Source organism: Cygnus atratus, chromosome 4 (genome assembly GCF_013377495.2).
Source record: "Cygnus atratus isolate AKBS03 ecotype Queensland, Australia chromosome 4, CAtr_DNAZoo_HiC_assembly, whole genome shotgun sequence".
Taxonomy (NCBI): Eukaryota; Metazoa; Chordata; class Aves; order Anseriformes; family Anatidae; genus Cygnus; species Cygnus atratus.
The window spans coordinates 8,876,332-8,903,892 of NC_066365.1; the positions used below are offsets into that span (position 1 = coordinate 8,876,332).

The 27,561-nt window shown below is 41.0% G+C and overlaps 1 protein-coding gene across 2 annotated transcripts in view; it reads left to right on the forward strand.

Annotated features, from left to right (window-relative positions):
• The window catches only part of UNC5C (unc-5 netrin receptor C), a 252,247-nt gene that overhangs the window by 161,219 nt on the left and 63,467 nt on the right, over window positions 1–27,561 (forward strand). For both annotated transcript variants that reach the window (XM_035572335.1, XM_050710351.1), the window contains exons 2-3: window positions 5,203–5,424; window positions 23,927–24,070. In XM_035572335.1, coding sequence (XP_035428228.1) covers window positions 5,203–5,424; window positions 23,927–24,070 — 366 coding nt within the window. The remainder of the gene's footprint in view (window positions 1–5,202; window positions 5,425–23,926; window positions 24,071–27,561) is intronic.

The window sequence follows — 27,561 nt, forward strand, 5'->3', positions numbered from 1 at the left end:
ACTGTAGAGCATACAGGATTTTTTGCTTCCTTGCTTCCCATCTGGTGGCACCATGATATTGTGTGCCCTTCTCGGGATAAAAGAAAACTCTGTGACCAAAGGACTTACAGCTGAGCAATTCTCCTTTCCTGAAAATGCATGCAGTGTAAAACAAACCATTGCCTCCATTCTGATAAAGCTGTCATCCCCAGCTAGCACCTGCTGTTAATTTCACAGTAAACAGTACTTGTTGCTCTAGAAAGCTTTTTAATCATAACATTAAAAACCAAACAGAAATCCCATCCATACAGTTAACTCCAGCTGCCTTCCTTGCAATGCACGGGGAATGATCTTGCCGAGTGATGGGCATCCAAATGCAAATGGAATTAGCTTTGCAGCCATTTGTTTGAAATTGCTCTTGACTCATTCCGAAGTAAATTCCATTTGAGAAGAATTTGCTGCAGGTCTCACACCAGGAGATAATGGTCCAATCTATTATGATCTAAGCAATAATAGTGTAAGTCTCTCAGTTCAGAAATACTGTGAGTTATACGCCGGGCTGATGAGAATTAAAGCTTGATATATAGTAATAAAACTAGTGATCTAGAGATGAATAGATCGGTATACAGAGCACAATATTTTCCTGCCACGGATTAGAGCAGGGATACTGGTCCATAAAAAGGGAAGTATACCATAAAATCTCCTTTCCCACTTGTTATGCTTGAAGAACTAAAATGTGTACAGTTTTGCAAACAAGTGCATGAAAAGAATATAGAACTTGCTTAACATTAAAAGGCTCTTGGCTCAGACAGAGATTTGTTTTACCATCATAGAAAATTAAACTAAAATTAAACTGAAGTTCCTATGTGGGACATTCTGTGCCAGCTCCTATCAATGCCGATTTCAGTGACACTTCACCTGTTACTATAGCTTCTGCATTCGACTTGCATTTAAAATATATATATAGTTGTCAGATACTACAGACGGCAGATAAAAAGTCGTGTCTTAATTCAGGCCAGCAACTAAAATAAAAATTCCAAATTAAATTTATAGATTAAAATGGCTTTTTAAAATTCACTCTCTCAATATGAATGAACTGCATGAGTGAAACCAGTTTAGCAGTACCATTAATCAGGTCTTTTGTCTTGCTAATATAAATCAGTCAATAACAACAGATGGGTAGCACACTTTATTATGTGAAAATAAAGATGAATGTGACATATTGCAGAAGTAAACTTGCAGCTCAAAGTTGCTGAGCACAAAAGGGGACTTGTTATAACCGGGTAGAAGTGTGTGTGCCTCACATTGTGTTTGATCAAGGTTGTAAAGGGAGCAAGACCATGACAGAATGATTGGCAACCAAGTATGTGAAGTTTTAGTGTTTGTTTCTACACTCCCCGATTACTCCCAAATGGTTTGATTTGTTTCTTTGTTTGTTTTCCGCCAGACAGATAAAAAAAATGTCTAACTCCTTAGGAGAGTGAGATAAAAGATGTATAAAGCTTGCTGCTTTGTTGTGCAATTGGGAGATGGAAATTTTAAATAAACAGCTATAACCGTCAGGAAGATTGAGATCAAATACGCGGGCAAGATTTATCCTCTTGAATAGAGATGGAGCACACAGCGAGAGCTGACCTCCATCTGCATTATAGAAGCAGACCCACTAGACCACATGGCTGTAAGACAGTGATCCTGAAAATAAAAAAAAAAAAAAAAAAAAAAAAAAAACCTAAGTCAGAGCTTGGACTTGTTTTGGGCAGAGGAATGATCCGTGTTTTACTAGAACTGGTGAGGAGAAACTTTGATGGAAATGTTTATTAAATCATTGGAAGTCACTTTGGTTCTGCTAAAAGCTTGTTTTATAGAGTTGCAAAAAATCTCAACACAGCTAAATAACCGATATTGACATTTTCAGGGGTAAATGTGTTTGATTTTTTGGAATATTTTAATATATTTACACTGCCGTTATAGTTATGCCCTCACATTGCTGCAAGCACCACAATGGAAGCAAGATAATATATAATTCCCATTTAAAAAATGGAAAGCAAGTTTTCAATCCAAATTTGGTTCCAAATCCAAATCAGCAGCTTGTGTTTTGCCCTCAAACCACTGCCTCGTGACTTTGGCTGGGTCCACGATGCTGGCTGCACGAGAGGGGAGCAGTGGTCTGTCTCCTGCAGCAGCACATCCCATCCGCTTGGGATGTTCCAGCCACGATCCATGCAGGCTGGTAAAGCCTTCTCTTGCCTTTTAGCAGGGAATAGCAGGAGTGAGGGACCCTGAATGCTGCTGGAGGTAGGACTCACTCTGCAGGCTTTTTTCAGCCGAACACCAAATTCAGTTGCATTCACATTCTGGGTATTCTTTTTTAGAATTTGTTCTGCAGAAAACAACTCTAATGTTGCTACTAATAGCAACAATAAGAGGGCAGTGATTGAATGAACATAATCTCTTAGCTACTTTGTGAAATTCCTTCTAAAAGTGCAGCTTTTAAATGCTAGTTTCCAAGGACAAGACTGCCCCTGTACACTCTCTGTGTGACAGTTTGTGAGTGGTTTCCATCTCTATTCCCAGCATTTGAGAGAGGGTTAGATGTCTGTTGGTATCAATGAGAAAGAGCATGGAAAAATAAAGTTGGGTATTTATTGCTTAAAAAGAGTAAGGTGTCATTATAGCAAGAAGCCATAAGAAAGCTGGCTTGTACCTGACCATGGGATGGCAGGCTGGTGAAGAGAAACAGCCACAGCCACCATCAAAAAGTGTGATCAGGTTATCATGTACTGGGCACTTCTCCTAATATAAAAATAATATTTAAAAATTAGGAGCGGTTACCTACAAAAGGGAAACTCAAAGCCCATACGCATTCTCCAGAACTGAGAAAATAATTAAAAAAAAAACTTTATCTTTCCTGCAGCTTGCTGATCTGTCATGTTAGACTTTCCAGTTACATCTTTGCTAAGATGCAGTTAATTGGTCAGGCAGCACAAGTATCGCCTTTGATAACGTGCAGAAATCTAGTGGTGAAAATAAATACATTTATTCTTCCAGTCACCAGAAATTAGTGAAGCAGTACTTGTTTAATTATGAAACATATGTGTGCTTTGTTGGTTTCCATCTGTCTGCTCACTGATTTGCAATTAAATGACCAGAAGAAAAAGATACGTCCTGTGGCAGTTTGGGGGAAATGATTCATCTCTAATGTTCCTGTGCCGCGTGTGGCTGTGGAGCGGCGTGTGCGAGGGAGGGAGGCACTGGGAAAGATGGGAAGTTACAGGCAGAAGGGGATGAGGAGAGCTGCAAATCCTCTTGCTTCAGTTCTGATATGTTTCCATGTCATGAAAGCAAATGTTGTCTCACCTAGCTTGCTGAAAGTCATCTTTCACTTTGGGAAAAACTGGGGAGCAAAGTGGAGCGAGGAAGAAATGCCTAATGGGGAGTGGACAGGGGACTGCAGAAAAGCAGGCTGGTGTGGTCAGGGTGGAAAGAAAAAAAAGGAGAAAGGGAAAGTGGTAAAAATTAAATTAAAGCATTTGGAGTGGATTTGTTGGAGATGGAAACTGAATTGTTATTCTATATCTCAGGTGTTCCCTTTGCAAGGCAAATGCCAGACCTTACTCAGTGGTCCTTTCTTCTAATGCTGAACAGCTCAGTTGTGTGAACTGTGAAGGAGTGATGCTGTAGTGAAACAGGCCTTTTAGATACCCACATGGGCATTAATATGGAAATAAATAAATAAATTGGTGAATGTGTGCTATCTTCATAAATAGTTCAAGAGGCTCCCAGAGTCTCTTGCTGGGTAAGGTACTCCCATCCCTAACGAAGACGCACAGCCTACCTTCACATAGCCATGTGGGTGGGTACCCTGCTGCCTTCTTGTCCCAGCTCCTTCCTCTGGTACTGCTTTTCCTTGTCATTCTGCAATAGCAGTGGCTGGAAGGAGAGCCTTCTGTGCCCCTTGTAATTCCGGACACAGCCGTGACAGGCATATCTCAGGTAGGGAAGGACCTGTCTGGCATCTTGTCTTCATGAAGACTGGCAGGGAGGAGATAGTACTTCCACAAAAATACTTCCACACTATTTTTAGTTTGATGTTCTGTGCTGTTTTATTGATCATCTGCAATGTCTGTTACTGTGTATAATGATAACTGTTTCAGAGGCAGAAAGGGGGAGGTTGAATAAGGCCTTCACGACTGGCAGCCTGTTGGTGCTGGGTCTGTCATCGGTTGGTGCCTCCCCATCTCGTGGCTGCTGGGGGCGTCTTGGATGGTCTTCTGCATTGATGTGGAGAGGTGAACGGGACAAGGGCTATTCTCCCCTGAATTGGTGCTTTCTGGTGTAGAAGACTTCCCCAGCAGAAAGTGACAAAGGGGCTTGAAAGAGAGACTTGTGAAGAGAGAGAAAGGAAAGCATGTGGGTTAGGTGTTGTTCGTGTTGCCTCCCGTGTGTTGGACTCTTTTCCTCCTTGTCCAGACTTCTTGTATTGACATAATTCATTACCAGCACCACCAGGGAGGTGCACGGGTTCCTTAAATCAATAGCGTGGGCCACATTGGCCCCAAGTTTCACCATCTCACAGCTGCTGTGCCCCATGTCCCGGCTCCAGCTTCCTCTCTGTAGTGAAGAAAGCAGAAACGAAGATGCCACAAAGTAAATGAAACATAGCCTGGCACCTTCATTAGAAGTCTTAACAGTCTGAAAAATGAACAAAGAGGCATAGACTGGGCATGCATTTAGTCTTCTGCTCTTAGAGTAAATTTCAAATTGTTCGTCTGAAATGAAAGGCGTTCCTTCCCATTTTAACATCCTCAGCCAGTACGAGCTATGTGCATTCACTTGATTAAGCACAGTGATAAGTCACTATTGGAAAATGTGACCTTGAAGCTTCCAAAAGTTTCTATTATTTCCTTCTACGGTTTCACAGTCAACTCTCCCAAGCGCTAACATAATGTTTTATTGCTTGTGTTGCTGGTGATGATAACAAAGAACCATTCCCAGTCATGTGAATGTGCACATCCCTGTCACATCACATCGGGGGAAGACAGCTGAGGATGTAAAGAAAAATCTCTTCTAGTCTGAAAACAGCAGTGCATTTAAGCCTTCATCTCAGAATGCTCCTAATATAACCTTTTATTTGAAAAGCACACTCAGGAAGTGCTTGTGAGTCTTTGACAGCTGAATTTTGGTATTTCATTTGTCCTTTTTGTCTCTTTTTTTTTTTTGCAGATGATGATTTTTTTCATGAACTTCCAGAAACTTTTCCTTCTGATCCTCCAGAGCCACTACCCCACTTTCTCATTGAACCTGAAGAGGCTTACATTGTGAAAAACAAGCCTGTGAATCTGTACTGCAAAGCGAGCCCAGCCACGCAGATCTATTTTAAGTGCAACAGTGAATGGGTTCATCAGAAGGACCATGTGGTGGATGAGAGAGTAGATGAAACCTCCGGTGAGTTTGCATTATGTCTTGGAGAGATGGGAATTAAAATGCAGTAATATCAAGCCCACCTTTGTAATCTAGCAGCTATTCATATGGCAGCTACTTTTCTTTACTCTTGATATAGCTGTGAATTCTGCAACTGGCATTACTGAACACTAGCTGTCATTGTGTAGAGGTGGTGTCTACATCCAGGTCAGTTAGTAATACGCGATTTGTAGAGGGTCCTGCCCTACTTTGAACCACTTCTCCAGTTTCACAAGTTCCCAGTAGTTGCACTGTATCATAGTCACAGACCAAGAATCCCATTGTCCCCGTAGTGCTGAAGAGCATTTGGGTTGTTCCTAGAATGATGTTTTCTTGGGAAAATGTGGAAAAAAAAAAGAAAAAAAAGAGAGAGAGAAATTTAATCATCTTCTAGCATGAAAGGAGGAGAAGGCACACCTGGGCACAGTTTAGGGCAGTGTATCGATCCAGAACAAGCTCCCGGCTGTTATTCCATTACATTTTTTTCTGCCTGCTCCATAGAGCCCACATGAAGGAGAACTGCAGTGCACTAGCAAGGAAAAGAAAAAAACAAAAAACAAACAAACAAAAAAAACCAGGAGCCTCATCCTTCCTCAGTCAGTACCAGAATGCCACTGGCATCCATGATAAAAAAAAAAAAAAAATGTTTAAAACTTGAGCTATAAACCAGCCTAAATCAAAGATATGATTGTTCGATTGTTCCAGTTTGAAAATACTGGTAGTCAATAGAGTTTGAGTCACATGCAAGGAGAGAAGGGGGACTTACTGCTGTTTTGATGTCTCTGAGAAATAGCAGGATACCAAGGAAGGAGGTACCTTTCCTTTGGGAATTACACCACCACTTGGTCTAATTACTTAGAAAAATAACTCCACCAGATGTCTTGGAAGTCTCTTGTGAACTGGGTTTTATTTGTTTCAGCTCATTTATTTGCACAGAGATCAAAAGCATAAGCTTTTAACAGTACCGTGGTGCTCTCAGCTTGAGAAAGAGAAGGTGGGTGTAGGGAAGAATGGCTGTAGAAAAAAATTTGTACTAAACTTTGGGCCTGTTTATTTGCTTGTAAGAATAGGCTTTTCCAACAGGTCGAATGCAGCAGAAAAGCTAAAAAAAGAAAATCTTGTTACTTAATACATCTGTTTTTTTGTTGTTTGGTTTTTGTTTAGGTTTTGGTTTTTGTTTCATCCATGGGAGTCCACTGCAATGAAGGACAAGCAGGAAAACTGCTATCACCATGTTATTCTTTAAGCTTTTATTAACATCAGTATTCAGAAACTGAATTATGTACAGTACAGTCAGAAGTAGTTTGAAAATGAAGGGTCTGATTCTTCTTTCAGTGACTCTAGAAGAAATAAAACATTTGTACTGAACTCAGCAGTTCTGGGCCAATCTGGAGGAGGGAAGAATAAGTTTCTAAATGTTTGTCTTTATGTTTCTTCTTCTGTCTGATGTGAGAAGAGGCATTAGCATTCCATGTAAACAATGAAAAAGTGTGGCTAGCTTTCTTACTATGGCAGAACTGATGTAAGGCCTGTAAAAAACAGTTGTGAATCACGTGCCTCAGAAGGTGAGTGACAACAAGTGGCTGTCCATCCAGCCACAAAATAGAACTGCTGGGTTAAGCACTGCTCTGTAGTGGGAAAGAAAATACCTGAAAATGCTGCATATTTAACTGAATAGCCCGACTTGAATACAAGAAGTCCACACACGATTAGTATATAGCCTAATTTTAACCTGTTGGGTACAGTTGGTGCAATCATGCCAGATGAAGTAAAAGACAGAGGAAAAAAAACATTATATCAAATATCAGAAATTTAAATATAAGGAGACAAAATAAAGAATTGCTGAAAATACCTAAAATTCATGCATTCTGTAAGCTTTAATGTGGGAGAGGGGTTACACTTAGAGAACATACCAATTTAATAAAAATCTTGAGTCAAAATAGCATCAAGAAGTTAGAGCTGGTTTCTTCTGTTAGCACCTTTGCTCTGCAGCATGGATTGCAAGTCTCAGGGAAATGCTGATGTGTGGACTGTAGTTCTCAGTGCAGGATAAATACATTGCAACATATATATATATTTTTTTTCTTTTTTATTTTTTCTTTTTTTTTTCCCAAAATCTCATTCTAGAATTTCACAGTGCCATAAAACAGATTGTAACAGAGAATGTAAAAGCCCAGTCTTGAAAAGAGATGCATCTGAATATATTAGAGGACAAATGTTTTGAATAATAAACAGCAGCAAGTACATGCAAACAAAACCCATATCCAATTAGAGATTAACTTAATCTACTGGAATTGGGGGGGGGGGGGGTGGGGGGGTGGGGGGTGGCCAGGAATGTCAAAAGCTGTGCACATCAGATTATTAGCTCAAGAGACACAAACCCAGGCATGCTAATAGCTTGTTAAAATGCAGCTGTTGACAGAACCTACATTTGTCAGTCTAAATGGGTGGTGCCAAAACGTTGGGTTGGTTAACACATCACAGTTGCAAAGTTTGTGCAGCTTCCTCTACTTAGTCTGAGAATCTACTGCTCATAACACAGTGTTATTGAAATATGTAAACAATGCCTTTAAGGTAGTGGTAAGGTAGTGTTGTGTTTTGTTTTGTTTTGTTTTGTTTTGATTTCAAAGCAATAGATGCTCAAGAAAGTATACCCCCTGCAGGAGGAGTTAGAGGCAAAACAGCAGGAGACAGTGGCTGTGAGGATTCATACTGGTGCTTGAGGAGAAAGTGTTAAACATATGAGGTCATCGGCCTGGCAGCTTGTACCAGCCAGCCTGCAAAGCCCTTTGACTCTACCACTTTTGAGGCTATTTAGGTTTCTTTTGCTATTTTTGGCTAGCTAGTTCAGTAGTTGTAACATAGGGCACAGCAGTAGCATGTGAGCTGCACGGAAGGTGGTGAAAGGCCAGCAGCTCAAGCTGCTGCTGCTGCTGGCTTAGGCTTGCAGTGAGAGAGGCTGGAGAAATGGTCCACAAACCAGGATATGTCTAGGTGTTACATGTGTGTGTGCTGAGTGTGTGTGTGCCCGTGTATGCATGAGGAAAGTGGGTGGATTGCACTGTCTGTGCACACAGAAGAGCAAGAAAGACATTCTGTCCCTTCGGAGCACCTCCAACAGCAAATTACACATTTATCTCTAGTGATAACCCAGGGCTCAAAAAGGTCTCATCTATAAAGTGCTTCTGCTGGTCAATTGTGTAAATCCAAGCAACTGAGAACTTGGTGCATTCTTCTCTTGGGATGTTTTACTGTTCCTAAGGTCTGCTCTGCATAAGTACAAAGAGGAGCACCACAGTGAGGTGCTCTTCAGCTCCCATATTTTAACCAGGCTTTCCGTCTCGGGCCCTTAGATAGAAAAGCAGAGCAAAGACAAACCAGATAAACAGGCAATAAAATACATGATAGAAAAGAATAAAAGTCAACTATGCTTTCTTTTCTGCAGCACAGGTGATAGGGAAGAGATAGGACTAAAATACAGGTGTGATGCTATCATCTAGAGATTGTAAATGATGCATTAAAGAGAGAAATAGGCTTTGATTTGTGAAAGATTATATGTTCCTGGATTCTGAGCCTATAGCCAAGAATTAAATCTGTGTAGAGATAATTAACTCTGCTTATAAGGCAAATTTGTTTCTGTCAGAGAACAGCATGACAATAGTAGTGTCATAAAAGAAGGAAGGAGAGTGCAGCCATGCTCTCATTGAAAAGAGCTGTTACATACAAATAATGAATATATTAAGAATGTTAATTTTTAAGAAGAGAAAAACAAATATTTATATTTTTTCCTGTGTGCATATATATATATATATATTTTTTTTCTTTTTAACACAGAGAAGATACAACATAAGACTTACAGATCTCTGCACTTTGCCCTGTGAGATATATTTAAGCTGTAGGTAAAGCCTTGCTGTAAAGAACATGCGAAGGGACTCTGTGGGAGTTGTTGCCTTCTGGTTGGAGAGGATGAGAACAGTAACGGTGACAGGGTGTTCTAGTACCACTCTCTTTGATTAAATTAGACTGAAGAGAGAGCCTGGCAAAAAATTGCAATGATCGAGCCTGAGAAGCCAGAAGCTTTAGATAGAAGATCATTAAATTCTGTTTTTAAACTTCAGACTCTCTAGATTTTTTTCTTCTTTATGAAAAAGTTAAGCATTTTCATAAAGAAGTCAAATGGGTGCTTTGAAAATCTTTAGTGCACATCTTTGACTCCTTCACTTCCTATGTAGATGAAATACAAGGCAAGTCATGGTATGTTTTTGTTGTTGTTTTTACTGGAATATTTTCCCATTAATGTGGAAAAATATATGTAAAGAATAAGAACACTGGTTTTAAAAAAGCAAAGATAAAAGTTGTTTTGAGGGAACACATTTGATTTTATGACTGACTTTCGTAAAAGATAACAGCAAAGAAAGTAAAAGAAAGCCTGCAGAACTGGTGCTTTTGGGGGCAAGAAAATTCCATTGCCACAAAGCGGGAAGCTTAATGGCGTCAATAATTATTAAAGCCATTTGTGCACATTTTCCAAATTACTGTGCCTCTGAAAATGGCTAGTTTGCATGTATGCTTTTATGGAGACACATTTTCACACACACACAAAAAGTTCCGCAGTGGTGGGAGAGTTGCAGACATATAGAAAATCAGTGTCCGGCAGCCCTTTATTCCCTTTTATCCAGAGGGATTAAATGCTGCTAAGTCAAACCCAACACTGCTGAGATGTACAACAGAGAAAAAATCAGGACTACTATTTTTCCACATGGATATGCATTGTAACAGTTTCCCCATGACTGTTAAGGTGAAAGGATCAATAAACCCCCTCTTGCCCTCTGCAATGGCAGTGATGTGCTTCTCTCTCTTCTTCAAGCAAGGAGAAAACAACATTTGGAACTCTTCTAAGTGCTAATTAAATAGACATATTGGGCAATTCGGCCAACGTTACTGTTTGCCTGTACTTTTTGTCTTCTTGTGCTCAGATGTATAGGGAGATGTATAGGGAGAGGAAGGCTCAGTGAGTTTGCTGATGCCCTCCTCAGTGATCCCAAATAGCAGCAAGATGGAATAAGGGCTCTTGGACCTGTCCTGTGGGCTCTGCTAATGCAAAGTGAACAGGCCTATCTGTGCCATCACAGAGGAAAGACATGCTGAGGGAGGCTCTGTTAAGGACAAGGTGAAGTTCCTTTTTCCTGTGTCCTGCCTTCACAGGCAGGCCCCTGGGGGACCTAACATCCACCAGAAATGCCCCTGGTGCTACCCAGCCTTCAGCAAGGAGCACAGATGTTTCCGAGATCTTCCCTTGAGCTGCTCCTTCCTCTCCCTGCCTCCAACCAAATCAACAAAACTGGTCAAGTTAGAATCTGGATCAGAATTTCCCCTGATGAAGACAGTTTATCAAACTGCACTCCGGTGGGTGAATGTGCGCTTCTTTCCAGACAGAAATCTCAGACTTCTTCGTTTCAGCTTCTTGACATAGCCAAGAATCACTGCTGTGATTCCCACGCTAACCTTCCACCATTACCTTTTACCATTAATAACGTATTTCTGGATGACTTGCAGATTTGATGAAAGGAGACTGAGCTTTTGACGTCTGGTCAGCATTGATCTGGCAAATAGGAGGTTGTTACCCTAAGAAATGGCTTTGGCAGCCTGTCAGGGGAGTAGATATCCAGCTAGCTAAATCTTTAATAGATCGCCCTCAACAGAGAGATCAAAGATTGATGTCTATCCTTTTGCCTTTAAAACAGCTCTTGCAGGATGCTGCAGCCAAGACAGCGTGGGGAAGCCTCCACAATGACTCACTGCTGTTCTGGCACTGTTTGTAGAGACAGAAATACCGCTTCCACCATACTCCATCACCTTCTTTTTCTCTGTCTATGTACATCTCATGAAAGCTGTTTATTTGGTGTTTGTGACACTGTGATTTGGAAGTCTACACTGCCCTAATGAACAAAAGCCCCATTCACTTGTCTGGCTGCTAGCTAGCTTTATTGTTGAAGCTGGGACTTTTGATTATACAACAAAGATCATCGTACTCTTGTTTGGAGCAGTGGTATGTGTTCCTCTTAGTATTTTTTATGAATAAGAAAAGCTATGGCTATATACAAAATGCAGGAGTTCATTGATACCAGCATGGAAAAACTGAATTTGGGATCTCAAATACGAAATGCAGGTGCCCCTGTCCCCCATGTAAGCCCAGCTCTGGACCAGGAGCACAGATGGGTACCATTTGCCTTGTTTTCTGTCACCCACAGATCCTTTCCTTACTGCTTTTTTTTTTTTTTTTTTCTCTCTCTGCACATCTTTCTTCCTTAATCTCTTTTTGCTTCTTCATGACCTGCTCTAGTCTCCTAATCCTCCTTATTATTTTTCAAGAGCTCAAAATGTGGACAGTTTCTTCTAGGAACTTTGCTAAGGAGATGGCAAATGCTGCAGTTATGTTAGAGCCTGTAGTATTTTGACTCTCTGGGGCAGAATACCTTGGGGTTATTCTAGTGTGGGTAGCCACATATCATAAATAAGGGTTGTTTTCATTCCACTGTTGTCACAAGTAATTTTATTTTCTGTTTATCATTGGATCAAATCCCTTACAAATATCAAGCACCCTGATTCAAAATAATTATATATCAGCAACGTACTGCCAATTTTTAGCTGTGCTCCTTCAATACTCTCCCCTAATCCAACTCATTTCAAGGAAATTTAAAAATGTGTCCGTGTATCTTTTCCCAAATGCTTCTATTAATAGGTTTGAGATGTGGGCTAGAATTGATACTCTAGTCCATTTTCTTTAGTAATTCAGACTCTGTCCACTCACTGCAAGGATGCTAAAAATGAAACCTGCTTATATGTATGGTCTGAAAGTCTGCAGCTGGTGCAGAAAGGAGGAGCCGTCTGTATTTCTCCAAAGAACCGGGATTCTCTGGAGGGATACCAGATGCTTACTTACATAGAAATATATGAATAAACCCACGCTTTTTTTTTCCTATTTGACATTTCAGTTGATGACATTTTAGGTGCCACTCAGGCCTCCTTCTCTGCCCACATCTCTCCCTATGGCCTTGCAGGCAGCTCTCCCAGGAAAGAGGAGGCCTGTGCCCATCACCACAGTGAGAGGAGCTCTCTCTTCTCCCAGACTGCATCTCCAAAACTGGCTGCTGGGAGAGTGGTCCCCAGCACACCCCAATCAAGGAAATACCCAACAACAAAGCTACTGCAGACATTTTGGCAAGAAAGCAAAGTTCCCACTTTTATCTTGAGTAATTAGTATACTTTAATAGAAAAAGAACCATTTTTGAAACTTCAGAAGCAACACACTCAGAATTTTCTAGGCTATAAATTCAGTATGGTAATTACTTTTGTTGAAGGAAGTGGAGAAATCACCAAGGTCAGTGCTGACCCAAGGAAGGGAAATTACATTTTTATATATAGAATAAGAACATTGTGTCGTGTATTTGTTCTCTGGAGGAAAAATCTGCTGATAGGCAGTGCAAAACCATCTCCCAGATCCAGGAAGGTTGTTTCTTATATTCAACAGACCTCTTGGATTTTGAGTTTAGACTCCACTGAGAACAGTATGCGCCATGTATAACACTCTTATAATACATATATTACCATATAATCAATTTATTCTTTAATCATGCTGTGGTATAGAGTTTTTTGTTTGTTTGTTAGTTAGTTTGTTTGTTTTTTAAATTCCTGTAAATCCTTGTGGAAGGCTGCTTCTAGCTCTTACACCTAGACACCTTCTAATGGGGAGGGCCAGGGGGAGGTGCTCTTCTTGCAAGTAAATCCTGCCCACACTCTTCCTGTGTGTCCATGGGAAGGGTCATTCCAAATTTTCCATGGGTTCACCACGTATCTCCATGCAAATAACTCCACTTTTCTGTTATTTACTTCTTCTAAGTGTTCTGGGATCAAAAGATAAAAGCTTTAGGGTATTTATTCGTTTCTTGTTGCAGCATTAACTTCCTATCTGCAGCTGTTCTCCTAATTATCCTGAAGGTTTCCTGTGGGCTTCTAGGAAAACAAATCTGAGACAGGAAATAAAGTTATTTAAAATAATAAAAAAGAGGAAAATGGATGCATATTGTATTCATTTGAAGCATTTGAGGATATGCCTCTGAATATTTCCAGCCTACACCTTATCTCCCTTCATGGTTTTCCTTCATGGAGCCCTTTGTTACTCACAATCCCATTAATCCCTTCAGATTCCCAGAAGGCATCTTCAGACACCAGTTACACCCACCAGAGCTTCGGACTAGCTCTGGCTTTGCACAGTGCTGCTTTGGTTTTCCATCTGTTCCCTTGGCTCCTTTGGAGATGAAAGCCCTTTGCATGGGATCCGGGGTCCCCACAGCATGGGCGGTCTAGAGCCTGAAAGGACAATGAATTTCAGCTTTGTTTGGAATGGGAAGAGAGGCCCAAAAGCGGACCATCATTTTATTTATTTATTTTTTTGTTGTTGTATACAGGGATGGTGAAGAAGAGCAGAGCCCGGGTCTTGTGCAGTGTCCAACAAAAGGGCTGCAGCCAGGAGCACACTGGCACTGCAAGGGCAGCGATACTTGAATCCTGTAGGTGTAGGTTTCTTAGTTAATTAGGGAGGAGAATGAGGTAGTCTGTAGATTCTTTATGAAAATCTCTGAAAGTATGCAAGGAAATGGAGGTCCAAATTAGATTTTACATTTTCTTTGCTGAGCACAAGTTGCAGTCTTATTTCCACTAAGCAGGCAGGGTTCATGAAATCATTGCTGAGGGGCAAGGGAAAGAGAGGAGGCTGTTGCACACAGCTCTGCCGCATGCAGGATCTAATTTTGTGCTGCCTTTATGGGTTCACCTCTTGCATTTATTTTTTTTATCCTTCCCATGCATTCTTGATTTGTCCATAAATGAGCAGCATGATGTGCTGGGTACCAGCACGCCTGCTGCTCACCCGCGAGGTTATGTACATCTCTTGCTCATCACATTTTGGTGGGGTGCCTTTCCCAACTCCTCATAACTTCTCATCCCTCTTCGTATTTTGATTGTGAGAGCAGAAAGGGAGTTTTTCATCAGTCTCTTCTGCATCTCTTCTTCCCCCGGAATACTGATCTTCAGGCCCTTGCTGCCTCTTCTATTATTTGTTCCCAGCTTTTGATTTTGGAGAGGGTTGGGGTTGGCTGATTGCTGCTTTTGGCTTCCCAGTGACTCGTACAGCGCTGCCTCTGTAATGAGTGCCGACACCGCACCTGGTTTGGTTGCCATGCCCTCCTCTGAAGAGGAGGAAGGATTGTCAGCCTGAAGTGTAATGAGACATAGAAGTGGATCAGGCTTTCTTTTGGGTTTAGTTTTAATCCTTTTGTTCCTTAACTAAAGTGGAAGCCAGTACTGCAATTCAGTCAGAGAGGGTACCCAAGGGGGGGAAAAATAAAATACATAGAACTACAAGGACACTTTTTGACAGTGTTTACTTACATAATGAAACAGGCCCTTTTTTAGTGTGTCAAAGTCATGCGGAGCTGTGGAGCAGCTTGCTTGCATCCCTGGTGCCTCGCTGCAGCTGATGGGGGCTGTGCGTTGTGCTGTATCCAGCAACACGTGCACTTCTGTGTCAGGAATGACTTCTGTGCCTCTTCACATTCCTTCCATGATGACTCCTCTCATCTCTACCAACCAAGGGAAGTATCCTGGCCTTCAGGAACTGGGGCTGGGACTGATGCCCAGGCACAAACCTGAGTACGCACTGGGTGTGGGAGTAGACATCACCAGAGCTTCATGTCTGCCTGCCTGCCACAAGTCACTTCACTTAATGCACTGGAGAAAGCTTCTTTAAAAGCAGCTTCTTGCCATTTTTTTGTTAAAATATTCTCAGTACACCTAAGTCGGCCATGAAATGTGATGCCAAACATGCAGAACAATAGCAACAAACAGCCGTGAGAGGCTTTGACACGTCTCCCCCGGCCTTCTGTTCCTGCACATCATGGACTGAAAAAAAGGAAAAGAATGGCTTGGGAAGGCCCCTGTGTGACCCCTTGTGTCACCTTGTGGCTGTCCTCGGGCCTGCGATAGCTGCACCAGACACTGAACTGTGTCATTGCATCAGGAACACAGAAATGAGGCGTTGTCACCTTGCTCCTCAAATCCTCAATCCTCAAATGCTCATTGCTCCTCAAATCCACACGGAGTGGGTGTGGTACATAGGCACATGTGTGTATATATTTTTTTATATATACGTCAGTAAGTCAATAATGTAACAAAACAACTCAGTTTATATTTTAATTTTAAAAAGGTTAAAAATATATTTATTTAAATACATACGCAGAAGCTCATTTATTGTTCATTCCCTCTCGCCACCCCCCACCCCTCCACTCTGCAAAGGGAACGTAAACACGCTGTTCAAAATTCAGATGCTCTCTGGTGGCTTCCCAGATGTTGGAAGTTCAATAGAATTTTTTTCCCCCCATAATTTCCTCAGCTTCTTCTAGCAAAGTGCTAAACAACCATTATTCCTTTTTGTCTGCACATTGAGATTCATCTGTAGGCTCTAAACTGCCTCAAAAGTGCTTCAATTTTGCATGAGCACTAAGCTGGGGACTGGGAAGCATTACCCACTGCTGAAGGTCCAGATCATTAGAAAGAGCATGTAAATCCTCTGAACCAGAAATAAAAAGTGCAAAGATTTCCTTTGTTAAGTCTCAACTGCAGCTTTATGTAAAACATGAACCTCTGGCAGGGTGTTTTCCTGGCCCTTGGAAAAAAAATAAAAAAAAAAAATCTTTTCTCAGCCACACGTGCCTCAAACAAAAGAATGGAAAATTGGGCTTTGACCCAAAAGCTGGAGGTGCTCATGCTTTCCTACACGGATAGCCTCTCTTCCTCGTGCTCCCTGTGAGTAACCCTGCTGGTCTGGGAAAGCGCTGCTTGGGCACTGCCACTCCGTGATGGGGAGGATTTGGGTCAGGAGGTTTCCACCTTCATTTCTTTCTGCTCCTAGACCTATGTGAGTGCAGAAATGGAGATACCTGTGGTTGAATGTAGATATATGCTTGTGGTGAGGTTTTCTTTGGAGTCCTGCTATACCAGAGCATGATTATTACTTTTGTACCAGGAAAAATAAAAAAATAAAGAAACAGCAACAACAAGCACACGTTGTTACATGTGGAAGAGAATAACACATTTTGGAGCAATTTGTGCATATTAACGAAAAAATGCTGGGAACCAAAAAATAGCTTCCATTAAAAAATAAAAATAAAAAATGGGAGGAGGGTTGTTTTTGCTTTGTCTCTTAGTTGTTTATAGGGCGAGAACAAGCAATCCAATGTAGTTTTAAAGCATTAAACAAATATAGGGCAGTGAGGTGCCTAAGTTGGTCAGGGAGGAGATGGAAAAGTGTTTTTCACCTACCACAAGGGGACAAGCCCATAGGTCTCCTGCCTGCAGCTCACCTCCACCACGCTGGCAGAGGCCAGGACTTGCATTTGTTTTCCACCGGTATCCAAGAATTCAGTTTTGAAACCTTTCTTCCATCTTACACAACTCGATCCTTCAGATGTTAATGGGAAAAGAACAAAAAGGCCTTGTTTTTTGCTAAAAGAAAATAAAACCCAAACAGGATGCTCATTCTTTAATTCCAGTTCAAAGTAAAATCCCTCTGAAGACAGCCCTTTCTAATTTCTGTGGAAGTGCGTAAGTCAGTTAAAAAGTAGTGGGGGAACTAGCATTTTAGCTTAACTCACTGCTACTGGTTGGTAATTAGATGCCATAGCAAACTAGTGCAAACTTGATGTAGGTTTTAACACAGACTTGACTTTATTAGGCAATTACCTTCATCTGTATTAATTTGAGTTACAGAGGTATCTCTTTCCTAAGGAGAAAGTTATGGAGAGAGCTCAAATAGCTGGAAACCTTTAATTTAAATGCTTGAGCTAATATTTATGGCAAATTGTTTGTAATCTTCCTGCAGTCGTTTCGTACCACTAGCCAGCCATCATTTAGGGAAAAGCAGTACTGAGGCAAAAACAGGTGCATGCAATCACAGTGTGAAGGATTACCAAGTGGAAAAGCTGTTTGCTTTTTAAAAATATCTGTATATATCTATCTGTCTATCCATCTTTTGTTAAGACTGCCACTATTCCACATAGAAAATAAGATATAGGCGAAGTGTGCCGTTATGCAATCATCTCTGTCCCATTAGGATGCACAGAGTACATTTTTCTCAGCAAGAACTTTAATATTTGAGGCTGTTCTTCTTGTGCATAGCCTATTTATTCATTTTTAAAAGACCAAATTCCCCAGCATAAGTACTCTGATGTTTTGGGGCAGAACTGTGAGAGATACGTGACTGTGAGAGATACGTCTCTGCAAGAGGATAAATGAATTTCATTCTGACAGAGGACTGATTTTATGTTTTCGTTTGTAAAAAGGTTATTTTAACAAGGAAAGCGATAAGCCCTCTACTACAGAGACAGGTTGTTTATAGCACCTGTGATGAGCAATTACATAAATCAGATAGCTCATTGTGGACTATCACTAGATCATCATTCTTGGCTTTGGTCGTGTAAGTTTTACCATCAGAGGAGAATATAATGACAAAGGACTGCATAATGAGAAAGGAGTCTACGTACCTTTTAGTAAGTTTGTTTACAGTCATACCACTTCAGTGTATAGGCTTGCCCACTTTCACAAAAAAAATATGAGGCTGTTTTAACGAATTTTGGAGGAAGTTTTGTGTATGAAATGTAAGGCAGATGGGGACCGTGAGAAGTAAAAACGCTTTCATCCTTTTTGCCAAATCCTGTGCAGATGATCCAGCCCCTTCTGAAATGATCGAAAAAACTGCTGTTTTATTTTTTGATAACAGGATTCTCCTTCCACCTTCGTCTTGCTTTGAAGAGCATGAATACACGTTACTAAAATATGCACTGCCTGAGCAACTTCCATACAGTATTCATTCACTCACCTCTCCTATTACTAATAGAAAAGGGAACCATGAGTCAGAAAGTATGGGCTGCTTCAGACTGGCACTAATTTCTTTGAAGACTGAGCAAACCACAGTTTCTAGGCTGAGGCTCTGAATCGCATACATGGGTGCACACCATGTTTTGCTAAATGTAACCACGGAATTGCATGCCATAAAAAGGGATCGTGTGGCAGCACCTGTGGCTTGCACATGCAGAAGAATCCCCTACCCCATAGCTGTTTTACTACTGACTCCCCAGAGCCTTGTCTCTGTCCTCACCAAACTCGCTCCCTGACCTCTGTTTCCCCACTACAGAGCAGGAAGGGGAGGAATTTGGGGGGAAAAAATATCTGAATTTCCACTTACAGAGAAAATAAACAATCCATTCCTTTTCTTGGAGTTTGAAAGTGCAGCTTAGTCTTGTGACTAAATAGCTCCTGTTTAGTGCTGTGCCAGAGGGTTAGAGACATGCCAATATAATGTATCCTCACAAATTACTCTGTAGAAGTCCTGAGGAATATTTTCACACATGCGGGGCGTTAATATCAAATGCCAAACATTTATGGCAGCCAAAGTATATCCACATAATTTCTTGGTAAAGTGATGACCAGGGAGGTGAGGATACTAACTCTGTGGCCTGAACTGACTCCAGGCTGGATAATTACATTTAATTAATTGCTAATAATCTGATGTTTCAGATATTTGCAGTGATCATTTCTCATCATAAGCAGTCATATGCAGTTGCAGAACCTTATGAGACATTTTTGTTTCCCTCTGGAAAGAAATTACTCTGATTGGCATATCTGCTCCTCCTAAAATCATTGGGAAATTTGCCAATTACTTCAGAGGGTGCAATATGGAACCCATGAGTTATTATTGCACTTACTAATAACGTACCATAATATCATACAATTACATTACATTTGCATACATTAAAAACAATAACATTTCTGCCTCTGAAGACCAGATAATCTACCTCACAGTTTGTATAGCCAGCTAATAAGTTAAGCACTTAGGGATCGTGTGAATGGAGTGTGTCTGTGCTTGATTGTGTTTCTAAGATAGAGCTTATAATAAAATAGTATGTATATAAGCCACAATTCCCTCCTCACTCTTTCTTTTGCTCCAGAAGGGGTAGTAATTTTATTTCCATGTATACCCTCAGCCAGTGCCTCTCATCTGTGCTCATTTAGCTGCATGCATTAGCAGTAGGCAGACTGAGCATGGCTCCCTTCATCCTCTGCCTCGTTCCACCCATTAATCCCTCATTAACGTGCAAATACAGAAATAAGCAAAGTTCTGGTTCCTTCCTACTCCTTTTCAGAGCCCAACTTGTATTAGCCCCAGAGATACATTTATTTTATTGAAATGAATAATTGCATATGTTGTGCTACTAAATATGCAAAATTTTCACACATGGAGAAATCCTCCCTATTTAATTCATGGGATGTCATCATAGATTTATTATGCCAAGGCTCTGAGCCTTATTATAAGCTATCCTCTGCCCTCACTTGGACAGAAAACTGTTAGGGGTAGGAAGATCTTTTAGACCAGTTTATTTAGTCTCCTAAAGGCTACAGGGTTTTGGACCTCTCTTGAGGGAAATTCCACCAACGTAATGTCTTTTTCTGGTGCCAGGTTTAAGTAAATGTTTTAGAACAGTCTGATCGGTGTGTATAAATAGCCCTGGTCTTGAGCAACCTCTCTGACATCTTTTGTAACCCAGCTGATCCAGATCTGAATACTCAGGACCAGAAGAGGGCAACTATTTTTGGTTTTGTTTTTTTCCTGAGATTTTTTTCACTTTCTCATACTCAATTTTTTAAAACTTCTTACATTGCTGCTCTTTTGGGAATTCTGCAGTTATTCAGAAAAGAAACGCTTATGCAGAAAGAGCCCAGCAACCCAGAAATGCATTTTTAAGGATTTGTGGTTTTTTAGTGCACAACCTTAAGATACAATTACCATTTATTTTGGAGAATTGCTTTAAATTACTTTGATTTTCTGCATTTTTGTTTTAAAGCTCCCCTCTTCACAATCTTCTTGTTGCCAGAAATAAGGTGTTGATAATTAGACCAAATATCTTCACATATCCGTGTTCATACCCAAGATGCAGATGGGCTGCAAGTGGCTACAGAAACAGTTCTCAGTTTGTTGAATGCAAATCAAGTCTGGACAGTGCAAGCAAATGCTTTTGCTGTCAAATTCTAGCTATTTGTCACACTGTGAGTAGGAGTTAGAATTCCTATACTGATGCTCTTTGTGGATTTATATGTATTATAAGGGACCTGTTAAGCACTCTAGCTGCCCACATTTCTGTTGTCTCCCTTCAACTGTGTTTATTATTGCATTGCTTCAAAACAGGAAGAACCTGACTTCTTGCAGATAGTGGCACCATCTAAGCAATTATATTAATCCTGGAGTTTTGCAGCGTTATAAGAAAACAGTGTCAAGTATACTGCATAATTTCACCTGCTGCGTAGCTTGGCCACATGGAGAACTAGGCTGAGGAATTCAATATATTTCTAGTAAAGAAGGTAAAATAGAGGAGATATTCTTTGTGAAAGAGTGTCATTTTGTTACTTATCACTGTGGCAAAGTAGAGTGAAAGGGGTAAAATGAAGATGACTGTTTGAAGTCATTATCCCAGGGCTGTCCTACGCTAGCTCCACACGCATGGTGTATAAGCGATACACTCCTGAATGAAAGTAGACAGCCTGTACCAGCTCCTCTATGAAATCTGATGTACAGCAATATGTCAGCTGGTAACGAGGCAGTTGCTACCTGAGGTATTGCTGCAAATTCCCTTTTTTGTAACCTAGCCTAGAAAGAGATTTTCTATTAGGGTTTACGCTGAAGTGTGTTAACAGAAGGAAAAGGATTGTGATTTAATGCAACAAGGGAAGTGTACACCCCTGTGCGTGCCCCAGAGTCTGAGGTTGGCAAGATGTTCCTCCTAAATCATTGTTGCTGTTTGTGCGATGTGCTACCCATGGGCAATGCTGGGAAGGAGTGGCCAGATCAGCCTTCCAACGTGTCAAAACAGCATCGAGTCCAGGATGATTCTCGTACAAATGCCTCACATGCCTACTCCGGCACAAGGAACAAATCAACAAAGCAGAGGTATCACTGTGGGAATTCCTACATTTGTCACCCCTCAGTTCTGGCCATTGTTCATTACATCTCAGGTGATCCCATGGAGTCACCAACTATGCCATCAAAAAGCTATGCACCTGTTTGGCCATGGCACAACTGTTGATTCCACTCAAAGTCCATATGTCATATGACTTTGAATAACCCAAAACCTATCAGAACTTTGTGGCTTTCTCAAAAGACAGTACCCAGAATGGGTTGTTATTCTAAATTAGAAAACATCTCAGGAAATCAAAGATAAAAGTTCTTGCTGGTATGATCGGAGGGAGCTGTTTTATGCATGGCTTTGTACCTCCAATAGACTATCAGAGAACTGCGTTTGTGTCCCAAATGTTAAGAATTATTTCATAATTATTATTAGCCAGTACTGTTGTTACGAGCCTGCTTGCTTCAGTCCCCGGGTAACAGAGTCCACTGCTCCATCACACTGTTATAATCAGCCTTATTACAGAAACATAAAACTGTAACCTTCTAAGGCTGCCCGAGCTAGTGCTATAAGAACTGGGAATAAATTGAAGTAATCTTTAGGCCAGCAGCAGTTGCACTGGGAAAATATAACCATTTTTATGCATGTAATGTACGTGCTCCCTCCCCACCCTCTTCATGCTCTTCTCAATGGGACAAAAGCTATCCTCAGACCCCTTTTGCAGTCAAATTAGCTCATCAAAGCAGAACAAGTTTATAACATAGTGTTCGCTGCATATCAAGCGTCCACACACTGCTTTGATTTCCATACTTGGGACTACAGTTGCTATGTTCTCAGTATTTCATTTCAAGGGGGAAAGCTATTAGGTGTTTCCCCCCAAAGTAGGTGATTATTCGATGGCTGAAGATGTCAATGATAATGAAATAAAAAAAAAGGGGCTAGGCTGTGATGGTCTCTAGCAGGAAAATGCATCTCATTAGATGGCATTCCCACCAGAGAGGCCTATGGTATTACACGCATGAATTCCTTTCTGCTGTTGTCAGCCGAGTTTGGGAAGAACACAGCACGCAGCCTCAGTGACAGTGCACAAGGATGTACAAACAGTAATTAAGCCTTGGCTCCCTGATTGGAGCCTCGCTGAGGGCCCAAGTCGAAGGGCCCAACTGGCTTCCGGTGCTTAGGGAGCACATTGTGCTACACAGGCAGAAGCATTTATGGTACAAATATCTCCTTGTCATTGTGTGCAGGACTCAAAGGGCTCAGGTCCGTGCTTGGCAGTAGGGCTCAAAACCCACCCTTTGGTGTTTTATGATGGGGACAAACTGAACAGGCTGTGGGTGATCCAAGGATCTCTTAATTCAGTTTCCTGGCAATTCCGGAAGGAAAGGGAAAATCTGTCCCACTATACAAAATATTTACATGTGGAATTTATATATTCAAGGCTGTTTCTGAGAGTGCAGTTTTGAAAAGGTGATGGTCCTTTCTGCAGGCAGAGGCATGTTAGAAGTTTGTTGGTACTTTGGCATCAGCAACAAAGATCACATACATTGACAAGGGGTGCAGGCACCTCCTTTTTTTCCTTTTCCCCAATATCTTGGCAGGAATTAAGAGCATTTTGGCCAGGCTGTGCGTTTTGAGGCAGAAAAGGAGGATGTGTTGGTATGAAATACAGTGGTGGTCATTAGAAGATCAATGCATTACCAGTGATTCCTGCAGTGGTGTCTGAGACACCGCAACACTTCCTCGCACTTAGAAGAAGCAAAACAGTTTCCCAACAGAGAGCACTGTGTGGGAAATGTGGCCAAATGTTGGTCTGCTGATAAAGATAGGGAGCGGGGGTGGCTGTGGGTTTAAGGGTTGCGCTGAGATGCATTATGGAGGGTATGGCCAAGGAGGCTGTCAGGCACTGAAGCACGTAATAAATGTCTTTTGACTGACAACTTGCTATAACCATGGTGCAGCACTTGTGCCCATCATTACAAGCACTGGGACGTTTTCTACAGTGGCAAAATCCCTTCTCCTATGCAGTGCAGTATCAGAGCAAGCAGGACTTCTCCCTGTGGTGTATCTGTCTAGCAAAAGGAGGTGAACTACAGGAGAGTTAAGGGAGTTACATAAGTTGAATGAGTCTGTAGTTTTATAATATTCATATGAAAATAAAATGGGGCTGGATCGTCACTAGATATAAATCCTGTGGACATGATACAATGCATATCAGCTGAGGTACTGGTCCTTTTGTTTATCGTGTAGCAGACACATAGTACATGATAAAAGTCAAATCGCAGTGATTGTTATTCACTCACCCACTTCTCATATTATGCAGACAAAGCGTTGCTTTTTATCCTTCATATTCTTACGACAATATTGCTGAGAGATTGATAGAGCATCACAAGGTCCCACAACTTTGCAAGCAGACTTCTGCTCCTTCCTTCCTCTGAACATGACACTGACTGGCAGTCCTTGTGCCCTGGCAGGTCTGATTGTCCGAGAAGTAAGCATCGAGATTTCCCGCCAGCAAGTGGAGGAGCTCTTCGGGCCAGAAGACTACTGGTGCCAGTGCGTCGCCTGGAGCTCTGCCGGCACCACCAAGAGCAGGAAAGCCTACGTCCGTATCGCATGTGAGTGTCAAGACGGTGGTGTGTGGGTGAGGGAAAGCAGAGCCTCCACCATTTGGGAGAGAGATTTTGGTTCCCGCCTACTGGGCTTTGCATTTTCTGCAGTTTTTGATGTGTACTAACATTCAGACCTTCGGAACCATGCATAAAAAAATCAGTTATCTTGCTCTTAAGAGCAAGGAAGTCTTCAAAGCCAGGCTGGATGGGGCTTTCAGCAACCTGATCTAGTGGGAGGTGTCCCTGCCCATGGCAGGGGGATTGGAGCAGATGATCTCTAAGGTTCCCTTCCAACCCAGACCGTTCCATGGTTCTGCTATTCTGAAATCTCATTTTTCTCCTTTGTGTGTGGGGAAAGCAGCAAACCTGTATTTCCTATGAACAGCAATTACATGTCTCAAGAAAAGTGGCTGAAGCAAATGGATAGGAATATTGTCAAAACAAGCTCTGAAACAAGGTGTCAACTGTTCTTTTGTATCTCTGCCATCACATAATAATGCTGCTGTTGCTCAACAAAGAAAAAAGTATGTATTTAGCATATCACATAACCAGGTTGGTAAGATTGCAAGCAGTCATCTCAGACCTAATATTTCATTATTGTTATTTCTGGTTACTAACCTCCATATTTATTATGAGCCACTCCCAGCTTAGACTCCAAGAACACAGGGCAGCCAGTTCACTGAAACCAGATCTTCATTTGACTGTACAAATATTTAATGTTCATTAATTTTCAAAGAGGTGCTTTTCTTTGTAATAGAGTAGTCACGCTGGGGACTCCTGTTTCTCTTTCACATGATGAAATCCGGTTTTGTAAAATGTGAACAAAATATTTCGTCTGCAATTGTATCTCTTCATCCATTTTCACCTCAGCAAAAACACATTTTATAACAAAAGGTCATTAGAAGCCAGGTTTGCAGTACACTGACATTTCCTGCACTGGTCCTAAGAATTTATAATAAAAACAGAGAAGTCTTCCAGCCAAATAAAGCTTTTCGCAGACACATTAGAGGGAGGACTATAGGATGACTCATGTTTAAAGGTCTCAATTTAGAACTTTATTCTCCTTTTGTTCTTGTGAAAATCCTCTAAGAGTAGTTACCTCTGTGTAAATATCCAGACACACATCAAGAAGGTTAAATTTAAATACACATTTTTAAATGTGTACTCCAAGTAACTGACTGGAAATAAAAGACCTGCACCTTTGAGTACAGGACTAGCCTCGGAGAGGAATTTCTCCAAGGTTAAAGGAAATTAAAAGTATTGTACATGTTCATCCAGCAAAATTAGAAATGCCGTTACATATTTTCATAGTGTTTTCCCATGCCAGGGAACCTTTCAAGACTTTGGGCATTTTCTTTTTCTGTACTGAAACAAAAGAGCAATTCCATTTATTTTTTTTTCTTCCAAGCAGTCAGCACTTCAGGGAGGCTTAGCAACGTTTGAACAGGTTTTTTTAGATTATGATCCTTATGTTAACTCATTAAGCTGATTTTCATGTCCTGCCAGTTAGCCTATGACAGATGACCATTGAATTAATGCAGTTTACAAGTCAAAGTGTATTTCACTTGATGGTTAAGTAACTTCTGTGTACTTCCATACCTATGCACTTCATTTTTATATATAGCACATAATTATTGTATGCACATGGAAGTTATTTTATATCAATTAACATTTCTTCCCAGGTGTCCAAATTTCTATTGAAGATGCTCATAATACAGAGTTTGCTTCTTTTTCTTACCAAATTTTGGAGATAGGTGAACAATCAGTTTAGTGATTTTTGCAGTGTCCTGGGGTTTCTTTTAGAAGTCTAATTAAAGAAATTCCAGGGAGTGTTATGTGCTTGTCACTCGAGCACAGCTTTGCATTTTAGTGGAGATTTTTTCTTTGTTCCTGAGTTTGGGATTCTTGGTCAGCTTTGACTAGGCAAGTCACTTTCACTCCTTGGGATTAGGAGTTGAAGTGTCAGGCTGTCAATCTACAGGCTTTTGAACAGCTGCAGAGGCACCTTCTCTGCAAACCTACCTATTTCTAATTTCACAGATTTTTGTAAATTTCTCAGGTAACTTGGGACTATTCTTTTAGGAACACAGACATAACGATCAGGGATATATACCTCCCTTGTGTGATGTCATTTTGTCTGCAAGATCACTATTTTAAACTGTGGGCTCAGATATACTGGTATTTATCAATACTCACAGCCTTGATATCAAAGGACTGAGTATGGACTGTCAATACAATTGTTGTTCCCTACCTAAACTTTAAACACAGCTGAACAGTCTGCTGATGGTTACACAGTGTTCCATGAGACAGGAAGGTAAGGGAGGGTTCATGCAGTATTTATGAATCTGGTTCAAAATTTAGGAGAGTCAGAAGAGTCCAGCTCTTCAGCTCTGCCTGCATCTGTAGTTGCATGCTTATATCACTAATGCAGTCTTCACTTTTAATTCATACAAAAAATGAACATTGATACCTTTTGCAAAAGTGAGAAGTGAATGGAGCATGTAAAGTGTTCTGTTTAATTTATTATTTAATATTATTTATTTATTATTTTATTGTTTAATTTATTGTGTATTTTAATACCTGAACATAGTGATTTCATCTCAACATGTACAACTGTAGCGTAACTAGCCATTCCTATCACATTAAGAAAAAAATCTTTTCTCCCTCTCCCTCTTCCTTTGCCTTTCTCTGTTTCCCTTCTCCTTCTCCTTCTCCTTCTCTCCTTTCTCTCTTTTCTCCCTTATGACCACTGGTCTTATTCAGGAATTGCTGTGTCGTCTCAAGGACTGGAGCAACACTCCATTAAAACAAACAAAAAATAATAGCATTCAACATCTCTGTTCACTGAGCGTGTAATAGAATTAACTGAAAAGTAATTTGAAAGTGTGAAAAATGTGCATCCTGGAAAAGTGGCTTGTATTTGTTTAATGCAGGGTCAGGCATGTGTCAGAAAGTACATAACAACCTAGTCAATGAAAGTTCTCTATGAAAATCAATTGCAACATCTCTCTAGCCAAGTAAAGAGCCTCAGTTATTCAGGAAGGGAGTAATCTATAAATATGAAGTGCAGAGTCTGCTGCATTTCAAAGGCTGTACATGCTAGCCATACAAATAAGAAGAGGCTGATTCAAGCCAACAACCTGGCTCCCCAAAGTGTTTGGGGCATTTAATGGCATCTCACCACTGCACTCCTGGACCTCCTGTATGCTCCCTTCTGGGCAGGCTGTTTCTGAAAAGGAGCAGCATGACAGGTGATAGAAACATCATTATTTTCAGTTTCTTTCATATGGCATGGAATTCATCTTCCTGAGGCGCTGGTCTCCCCATGAGGGTGGAGCTGAGCATTTTGTCCTCTTGAATTAGCAGATTCGCTGGGATTAATTTTCACTCTGCCATTCTTGATAGCTCCCTAACCAACAAAAGTGGGGACTCCTTATGTACATCTTGGTGGAGCTGGAAAAATAAAAGATTGTTGTCTGAGATATTGGCCTATGAAA